Below are 9,953 nucleotides of genomic sequence, written 5' to 3'. Positions count from 1 at the left end.
GAGAACATCTTTGGCCAGTCAGATCCACTAGAAAAATACCTCCATTCAGCCCCAGCATTGCCTCAGGCTTCAGTGCCTCGATGCCCTCCTGCAAGCTTTTCCCCACACAGCCCTGGGGGTCCTGTTTGGGGGCGGCAGCGCGACTCAGCAGAGGGGTTATAGGAAGGTGTTTGCAAGTACTGTGCCTGGACCAGCAGGGGGCGAGAGGCCCACACAAGTGGTTCAAGGACTCCCTGCCCCCTCAACACTGCCCTTGCCCCTGCCGGAGGGTCCCCAGCTCCGTGCCTTCCAGGGCAGTACCAGATTTCCAGGGCACCCGAAGGCATTAGAATGTTTCCAGAGGTTCAGGCAGGCCTAGGACACGCTTGTTCCTTGGCTGGTGGCAATGGCAACTTCCGGGCTCTGAGCCGATACAAAATTCTGAGAGGCGCGTGCTTGTCTGTCCTTTCCAGAACAGTAGGGCAGCGCCCGGGACCTTGAGGAGACTCAGAAGAAAATTTTGTGACGGGTCTTCCTGGGTCATCGATGACAGAACAAGAGGTTGCTGGCACCTTGAGGGGACTTGTACAGTTTTAGGGGCTCAGCCGCTCAAGAGTTGTCCCCCCATACCCTCGCTGCCTACACAAGAGTCTCAGGAATGCCCCGGATGGCATTCCTGACTCGTCCTTGCCTGCAGGAGCAGATCCTGGGCCCCCGAGTTAACTCACAGAATTCTGCGGTGACTCTGATGTGCCAAGAAGACCCTCACCTGGGCTTACAGGCCGGCAAACGTGGCTACTGGGTCCTCGAGGGTTTTGCTACGTTTTTCCATCTTTAGGAAACCAAGCAGCCTTTACAAACAGTGAGCCTCTATTCAGTGTTGCAGAACTACCGCAAACGTGAGCCAATGCTAGGGTGCTAATTACAGAAATTAATGATGAACAACCATCAGAACTATCATGGTAATCAACAAAATAACAGAAATACTAGTGATTTTAGTAATTACAGTATTAAACTAAGGAGATGGAGCTTATAGTACATACTCCTCTGAGGGAAGGACAAGGCTCTGATGTGGGAGCGCTGGATCAGAGTCCCAGGACTGCACCGTGTCCTGTGTGTCATGATGGCAAACGTGAGCCGCAGGAGGAAAAGGGTGGCTCTCCGGGGGCCACGGGGAGCACAGAGCCTCCTGCATGGACCTCTGAAGGAGAATATTGAGGGGAGGTTGAAGGACTCTGGTCCTGCCTGCCACAGGACACTCCGCAGCTTTCCGTAACTGGGCCAATGGCCGGTTGGGCACGGCTCCCCCCACCCCGGCAGGAAGGCAGGGCTCCCCCCATCCCCCCCGCAGGAAGGCAGGGCTCCCCCCCACCCCCCGGCAGGAAGGCAGGGCTCCCCCCCACCCCCCGGCAGGAAGGCAGGGCTCCCCCCCACCCCCCGGCAGGAAGGCAGGGCTCCCCCCATCCCCCCCGCAGGAAGGCAGGGCTCCCCCCCACCCCCCGGCAGGAAGGCAGGGCTCCCCCCCACCCCCCGGCAGGAAGGCAGGGCTCCCCCCATCCCCCCCGCAGGAAGGCAGGGCTCCCCCCCACCCCCCGGCAGGAAGGCAGGGCTCCCCCCCACCCCCCGGCAGGAAGGCAGGGCTCCCCCCATCCCCCCCGCAGGAAGGCAGGGCTCCCCCCCACCCCCCGGCAGGAAGGCAGGGCTCCCCCCCACCCCCCGGCAGGAAGGCAGGGCTCCCCCCATCCCCCCCGCAGGAAGGCAGGGCTCCCCCCCACCCCCCGGCAGGAAGGCAGGGCTCCCCCCATCCCCCGGCAGGAAGGCAGGGCTCCCCCCATCCCCCCCGCAGGAAGGCAGGGCTCCCCCCACCCCCCGGCAGGAAGGCAGGGCTCCCCCCATCCCCCGGCAGGAAGGCAGGGCTCCCCCCACCCCCCGGCAGGAAGGCAGGGCTTCCCCCATCCCCCCCGCAGGAAGGCAGGGCTCCCCCCATCCCCCGGCAGGAAGGCAGGGCTCCCCCCACCCCCCGGCAGGAAGGCAGGGCTTCCCCCCACACCCCGCCCGCAGGAAGGCAGGGCTCCGGAGCCACAGCTGTCCCCCACTGCACACAGAAGCACTGTCTTCACGGAACTTTAAGACCCAGCACTACCTCAGCCCTTTCTGCCTGCTTGCCCTCCTGCCGGCCGCTCTTCCCAGGCCCCTCCTGGTCAGGACTTAGAGGTGCCCTCTCTCCGCCTGGGTCTGTCTGTCCGAGGTGCGATCTTCTTGTCCCCTGGCCAGCAGGGGGGGTGACACGGGCTGGCAGCTGTGGTTCCTCCAGGTCCTGGGAAAATTTAGACAATCCTGCCGTTGCTCTGGGGGCCCGTCGCCCTCCCCAGCGCCTTCCAGAACAGCTCCCGCCTTCGCTGTACACTTGGGGAAGCAGCCCATCCGCAGAACCTCCGGCATCCCAGGACGCCCTCCCCGCGCTGCCTCTGTCGGCAACGGCCGCTTCCGGAGCGAACACTGACCTAGAACATTTTGAGGAAGCTCTGGTGGGCCTGGGACACCCTCCCCTGCCATTCCAAGTAGGAACCAGTGGTCCTGGCGTCCCTGAGGTGATTTAGAAAAGTCCCCCCAAGTCTCGGGAGGGTCCCAGATGCTGTTTACACCGTCCATGCAATCAGGAGTGGCTCCTCGGCCCCAGAGGTCACTTAGAAAGCTTTGTACTGGTTCTGACAGGGTGGAGATGCCCTGCTTTCACCTGTAGACCAAACACGTGGTTGCTGGGCCTTCGAGGGTGCTTACAAATGTTCACCGAGGTGGAGGCTGGACAGGGATGCTTTCTTTGGGTCTCCCTGCCAGCAGAAGCTAGCCCCTATCTCCAGAGGGACTTAAACCTTTCAGGAAGCTTATCAGTTTCAGTTTTGTTAGAGGAAATACGTTCCAGGTCAACTTGGGGGCCCAGGAAATGCTCTTGGCCAGAATGCTGGAGAGAGTTTCCCACCCACGTGAGCCCTCACAGAATTTTCTACCCTCAGGACCCCAGGACCCGTATTTCTGAAATAGATGCACAAGGATGGCTTTATAAAGCCTGCCCAAGCCTCTGGAAATGTTCTGTGCTTCCCTGGGTGTCACAGAGATGCCGGTGCTGGGCTGGAAAGCAAGGAGATTGGGATCTGCCAACCCTGGCTTACTGGGTCTGCAGGACAAGCTTTCCAGATGGCTCACTCACAAGAGGCCTTAGTTCTTCACCATGCAGACATCTCTATAGTCTTGTTTGAGTGTCTTTGTCAAATGTAAGCTGGTTTTACCCAGAGTGAGGGTTCCAGTAACTCAGGCCTGAAGCTATAACCTCTCTTACGACCTGTCAGAACTTACACTCGTCGTCCCTGCAGTATCTTACCGTTTACACACGCCGCTCCCTCAGTGTGGAAGGAAACTGGACAAGGGTACGAATACTAGGCAGGGAGTTCAGGAAGAGCCATTTTGGAGGCTGGCTTCCAGTTAAACTTCAGTGACTATTTCAGATCTTAGCAAATGTTGTTGCCATTTACTTAGGCACTCCAATGAAAACACTAGATAACTCATATATGCCCACTTTCTCCACATACGTCACTATGGGGTTAGAATTTCTTGACTGTTTTCCCTCCCCTCTATACACTCACACTGTTTTAGTTTGGAGTCTCATCTAGCCTCTATCACTGCAACAGCCTTCTTCCAAATAGACTGCCCTGGCAATTTAGTAAATCCCCCAGGCCAATTCCCGAGTTCTGTTATAAAACTGGCATTTCGTTTTGCACAGATTAAGATGGTGCTTTATCCTTCCATGCTCCACACACACGTGCACACACATGAGGCTGTCAGTCACAAAAGCCAAACCTGAGACTTCTACTAAGACAAAAGAACATAGGATTCTCCAGTATTCGAACTAGAAAGAATCTGAGAGATGATTTAAGTTGGTATCTTCCAGTGAGTATTCCAGAATAAGTTTCAGAATAATTACTGGGGCAACTGGTTAAAGCAGACTTGTAGCCTTCACTCCACCTGACCAAACTGAAAATGTTGGGAGTGGGTCTAAGTGTCCGCATGAGAAAGCCACTCTCCCTGTTAGTTTCATGCACAATAGTGATTAAGAGCCCCCTGGTCTGGCTTCGACAGACCTACATCTCTGTAGGTGCTGTTGACATCCAAGGAAGACAGTCTTCCTCCCAAGGTCCATACCTCTAGTCAATGGCAGGTCTGGAGATTCAGCACCTAAATCCAGACCTTGTGCCTCCACGTTCAGTGACATTTCACTGCCCTGCCTTGTTCCACCCAAGGAGGAGGGTTTGAAAGTAAAGGACCACGTGATTCCTGCTTCGAGGACCAAAGCATGGTCCCAGCAAGGAAGAAGCCCACACCTTCGTGGGGGAGGTAAGGGTGTGTTGGGCAAACGACACACGGTGTGCCGGGAGCGGAGCCCTGAGGGCATTCAGACTAGGAGTGAACATGGGGATTCCTCATTAGCAAAGCCTGGGAAGTATTCACTAACAAAACGTCTGGTCACTAACTAACCGGACTGGTTTCTCATTGTAACTGAGGACAGACAGCGCTGTTTGTGCCCTTTGATGTGCTGCCCAAGGGTTCGTAGCGTTCGTTCCCATTTGGCAAGCTTTTCTAGTCAACACTGGGCACCCACCTCCTCCTCATGAACTGAGGGTCAGACAGAACGAGGATTCTCAGTTTTCTCACGAAGGCCACTGTGTGCACAGCACCCCGCTGTCCACGAGTGTCGCTCATGAGGTGTGGAAGGGCGCCTGTCACCCAGACAGACGTTCTGCCGCAGCCCCGGACAGCCACAGACGGAAGTGTCCTCTGCCTGTTGGAAATGAAGCCAGGCTTTCTCCTCTCAGCAGCCAGGAGGCCTGTGGCCCTCCTCTTTACCATTCTCTTCTTTATGAGCCAAGCTCTACCAGGTAACAAAAGACACTTTGCTGAAGCCTTGCTAAGAGTCCAGTGCCTGAGGCCATACAGGCCGCCAGTATTAGGAGCAAAGTCGCCGCTACCTGCGCCCGGAGCAGGGGGCTCCGAGGAAATCTGGAGGCGCTGGGGGCTGCCACCCGCAGCTAGCTGGCTCATGGTTCCCCCCAGCAACTCTCAGTTAGATGAGGCGAAGCCAGGGCTGTTTGCTCCATCCCTGAGGGTGGATTTAATTAGGCAAGTTTCCCTGTGGTTTCTAGATCTAGATAACCAAAAAAAAAAAAAAAAAAAAAAGGAGGGGGGCATTCTTCTAGTAAATCTTAGTTTCCAAGTCCTCCACTTACTTGCAGCAAAAATTAGTAACCCTAAGAGCCACGCCAAAGCTGTGGGGGCCCCGGCAGAGGGACGGGCAAAGGCATCTCCTTGAAAGGCTTTCTCCAGTCTAAGACATAACCAACCCTTTACTCCTTCGTACTGTTGGTCTCCTGCACTTGACTCTGTCTCTTGAGGCTCCATCCCAACGCCTGGTTTTTCTTCCTCCTTTTCAACATCTAGTCTTCTACAGTAGAACTTAAACACGGGCATTAGAAATAACATGGCAGTGGATGTGTCCTTCATTCAGCCTGCAAACATGGGTCAGACCGGTATCAGGTGGCTGGCACAGATGTGTAACTGGGTGGCGCACTCCTCACTTTCACCTAAGGAAGGGACAAGACACCCAGGATCATTCAGTTTCCTAGAACTCGAGACATGTAGATCCAAGGAGGAAGAAGCAACCTCCTGCTCTACATCAAGTGGAATGTCTTCTTCTCTCTGTTCCTGAGAATTCAGGACCTCATGGATGAGGAAGGGACAGGAAAACAGGCATAGATGTATGGAGGTGGGACCGTCCTCCTATAGTTGAAGGAACTGTTGATGGCTGTGCTTTATGTTGTTTGCAAAAGGATGCTCCCCACAATTTCCACCAGAAAATATAATGGGAGGCATGCCTATTCTTGGTGAATCCCAACTTTTCTAGCTGGATCTTAAAGGATTGCTTACTGCTAATCGGGTAGGTCGTCCATCAGGTTTGTGCGGAGGGTGCAGCTTATAAGGTGGTTGCAACTTGGTTTCAGGGGAGCTAATCTGGAGGAAGTGGGGTGGGGGGAGAGTTTCTGGTGTGGAGAGTCTGGGGGTGAGAAACCAGTTTGGGCGATCAGATATTTGTTAGGCACCCACAGTAGGGGATGCCCCTTCTAGGAAGCAGGCATACAAAGGAAGCTATGATGGTCCCGGACTCCCAAGAAGTTTGGTTGCTGTATTGCCCAGGGGAGAGTCACCAAGTCCCAAAAGACAGCCCTGGCACAGATGGAGAGATTTCCTAAATGAGGAATAGACATCACCAAAAGAAAGACTAAAGCCCAAAGCAACACAAGGTTTGAAGCTTCAGGCCCTAAGCCTTGGAAAGTCTGACCGGAGGAGCTTTGCAGGGAAAATCATGGAAGCAGTTCAGTACTGAGAGTGTTTGAGGCTGTCTGTCCAAGGCTTTCATCTGAATCTTTCCTTTAGGAATATTGTGCGTGTGTGTATGTGTGGGAAGCATACCCACGAACCCACACTCACAAGAGTTTTGGGCTGAACAACAGTCTGGAACTATGCCCCTGGGGCTGGGACTAAGCTACCCCATCCCTCTGTGAAGAGTTAATATGTAAGAGCCTCACGGAATGCATTAGGAATTAACTTGAAAATGCTTTCTCTTGTTTAAAGGGAAGCATAAATATATTTTTAAAAGATTTTATTTATTTATTTATTTATTTGACAGAGAGAGTCACAGCGAGAGCAGGAACACAAGCAGGGGGAGTGGGAGAGGGAGAAGCAGGCTTCCCGCCGAGCAGGGAGCCCGATGTGGGGCTCGATCCCAGGACCCTGGGACCATGACCTGAGCCGAAGGCAGACGCTTAACGACTGAGCCACCCAGGCGCCCGGGAAGCATAAATATTTTTTTAAACAAACACGAAAGTATTTTTTTTAAGCAAAACAAAAGAACAGTTATCCTTGTTACAATGAGCACCGAAGCTGTGATAGGTACAGATACTATAAAATCATTCACTGTCGTTGATAAGATTCAAAAAGGTCTTGATGATCTAGTCTATTTCTCATGTTTTAGAGAGGAAAAATCAAGGCCCTGAAAAGCGAGTCCTTCCCCCCACACTGAAGGAATGAGCTCCCTGTCCCTCAGGGCGTGGTCCTCACCTCCCCAGCTAGGGGTCCATTGTGCTGCTTCCTTTCTCTGACTCTAGAGAGGGTGAAAGGTGATGCCGTATCCAATGACATTAACTCAGGAGCACACAAAGCTGGTGACTTCAGCTTAAAAGGTAAGTGTCCACGTGGCTTTGCTAAAGACCGTCTGATAAGTACATACTAAGCGGTCAGCCTCACTAACCGTATGGGGTGGATGGAAGAAAGTCCCTATCTCTAGGAAATGAATGCTTTTCACCAAGTCTTAAAACTTTGAAACAAGTCTTCCAAACGTTGAAAATGAATTCATTTTTACTTTGTTTTGTTTCCACTGTCACTGAACCCAAATAAGGGAAAGTAGTATGATGGTTAGAAAAGCAGAGGCAAAAACATTTCTGATACCTGTGCCGGGATGAGGAACTTCAGGACACATCTGCGTAGGGAGTGGGTTCCAGGATGGGCAGTAGCTCTGATTAATGACTTCTCAGTCACTGACTGAATACCTGTTATATGCCAAGCCTTCAGCCAGGTTCTGGTATGGATGGCGGGGGGGGGGGGGGGAAATAGGCTGTGATTCCTGTGCCCAAAGAACGCCTCCTCAAAAAGTGAGGTCGAACAGGAAACCACACCAACAGAGAATGGAAGAAGTCCAGGAATAACGGGGTGTTCCAGACTGATTAGTCAGATTGCAGCTCGTTTCTACATAATGCTCAGCCTTAGTATGATCATCGATTTAAAACAGAAAACTAGGGGCGCCTGGGTGGCTCAGTCGTTAAGCGTCTGCCTTCGGCTCAGGTCGTGATCCCAGGGTGCTGGGATGGAGCCCTGCATCGGGCTCCCTGCTCAGCGGGAAGCCTGCTTCTCCCTCTCCCACTCCCCCTGCTTGTGTTCCCTCTCTAGCTGTCTCTCGCTCTGTCAAATAAATAAATAAAATCTTTAAAAAAATAAAATAAAATAAAACAGAAAACTAGGTACCTGGGTGGCTGAGTCAGTTAAGCGTCTGACTCTTGATTTCAGTTCGTGTCATGATCCCAGGATCATGGGATCGAGCCCCATGTTGGGGCTCAGCATAGAGTCTACTAGAGATTTTCTCTCTCCCTCTAGCCCTGCCCCTCCCGCCACTCACGTGCACACTCACACATGATCTCTAAATAAATAAATAAATAAATAAATAAATAAATAAATAAATAAATAAATAAAATCTTTAAAAACCCCCAGGGGAAAAAAAATACCCTTAAAATTACTTCTCAGTTCACATTTTCAGTAAAAATCTGAGGTTGATCTTCACATCCATTAACTAACTGCCTTGTGAATACTGAAGAGTTAAATTCAACTGAATGCATTTGAACTTCAGTTCGATTCATTTGATAGGCATTTACTGAATGTATATAAAGGCCCTTTACCGATCTGAAGCTCTCCAAGGATTGGCCTTTGTGTTTCAGAAGACAAACGCCTAGAAGGGCCCGTGTGGGTACCTCTCTTAATATCAGCAAAGAGCTTAAGAAGTTGTCACGGGAAAGGTGCACTTTGTTACATATGGAGATGACTCAAAAGTGCCCCCCTTTTGAACCTGAGCACCTCACCGTGTGTGGCTCACCCCACAACAGTAAGAGAACACAGGTCAAACACTTACCCAATGTTTGTAACAACTGTATTTGTTCAGCCCTTGCGAAGAAGCATTAATGCAGCGCTTTCCAGAGCAGGCTTGCAAACTCCGAGGCCAGTTTCAGAGAGACAAGGGCTGACAGGACAGGGACTCTATCTACGTACGAGATATGTGGGGATGTTGTTCCCTTCCCCAGGGAAAACAGCCTCACTAACAATCTCCCTGAAGTGTCTTCTCTTTTTAGATCTCTCTTTTAGTTGCACTTTTGAAAGATACACACCAACACAGAGATTTCTCTAACAAGTTTCTTCTGCTTTAGGAAAATCAGCAGCACAAGATACTACATAAGCTGATCCCTGCCATCAGCGAGATAGGAGATAAGGAGGAGGAAAACTGGCCTCAGCAGACGCCCCATAGACCTTCCGCAGAGGCAGGGTCATCCAGGTCTAGGCTTTCGGTGCTCAGATGCACCCGATATTGCCTGATTTCCAAGAATGCCCAAGATCCAAACTTTGAGTGAAAGCAGATTTTTTAAGCACTGGTTTAAGAAATTAAATAGCAACAACAACAACAACAACAATTCGCCCAAGATTGTTTCCAAACGCTCCTCGTACCGAGTAATCCAATAAAAATCCAGGGAGACATAAATAGTTATAATAACCCTCTTTTCTATGCAGCCAGGGGCAGATTCAAGGAGGTCTGTGAGCGTCCAAATGGCGACTGCCAGGAATTTTGCCTTGAATCAGAACGCCAGGCTGGGATATGTTTAAATGGTCAATCCTGCTGCCTGCCCATGGGGAATGAGCCCATCATCGAGCCTACTACACCCAAGGAATGATGAAGTCTTTTTGAAGCTTTGTGTTTCTGTGGATGTTTTATCCTCTATTTTGTGCGCTCTCGCTCGGCCTCTTTTTCTGTCTTCTCACAGGGATTCTTATTGGGTCCTGAATAAATAATAAAGCAAAACTAGCAAACACAAGACCTGTTTGGTTCCCATCTTTCTATTGGGTCTGGATGAGCTTCCCCAACCCTTCATCTGAGGATGCTGCTCCCCTTTCCTCTGGGAAAATGTGCTACCTCATACCATGCAGACTTGTGGGGTCTCCCTCCCTGACAAAGGGGCAACATACAGGAAACTTGCACAATCAGATTTACCCACATCAGTCAGACTTCACCAGAAATCCGAATCATGGACAGAGCAAGACCCACCCAGATA

General features: G+C 51.7%; 1 protein-coding gene across 1 annotated transcript; it reads left to right on the top strand.

Moving 5' to 3' along the window:
- Nucleotides 1-4,822: 4,822 nt before the first annotated feature.
- Nucleotides 4,823-9,575, top strand: DEFB108B (defensin beta 108B). Its single transcript, XM_045879516.1, has 2 exons — nucleotides 4,823-4,910; nucleotides 9,415-9,575. Exons 1-2 carry the CDS (start codon nucleotides 4,823-4,825, stop codon nucleotides 9,573-9,575), a joined length of 249 nt encoding a protein of 82 aa, XP_045735472.1.
- Nucleotides 9,576-9,953: the final 378 nt, after the last annotated feature.

Source organism: Mirounga angustirostris, unplaced genomic scaffold, assembly GCF_029215605.1.
Source record: "Mirounga angustirostris isolate CCGP_5_RB_7025 unplaced genomic scaffold, mMirAng1.0.hap1 SCAF_2, whole genome shotgun sequence".
NCBI lineage: Eukaryota > Metazoa > Chordata > Mammalia > Carnivora > Phocidae > Mirounga > Mirounga angustirostris.
This window is presented reverse-complemented; position numbering and strand designations above follow the sequence as displayed.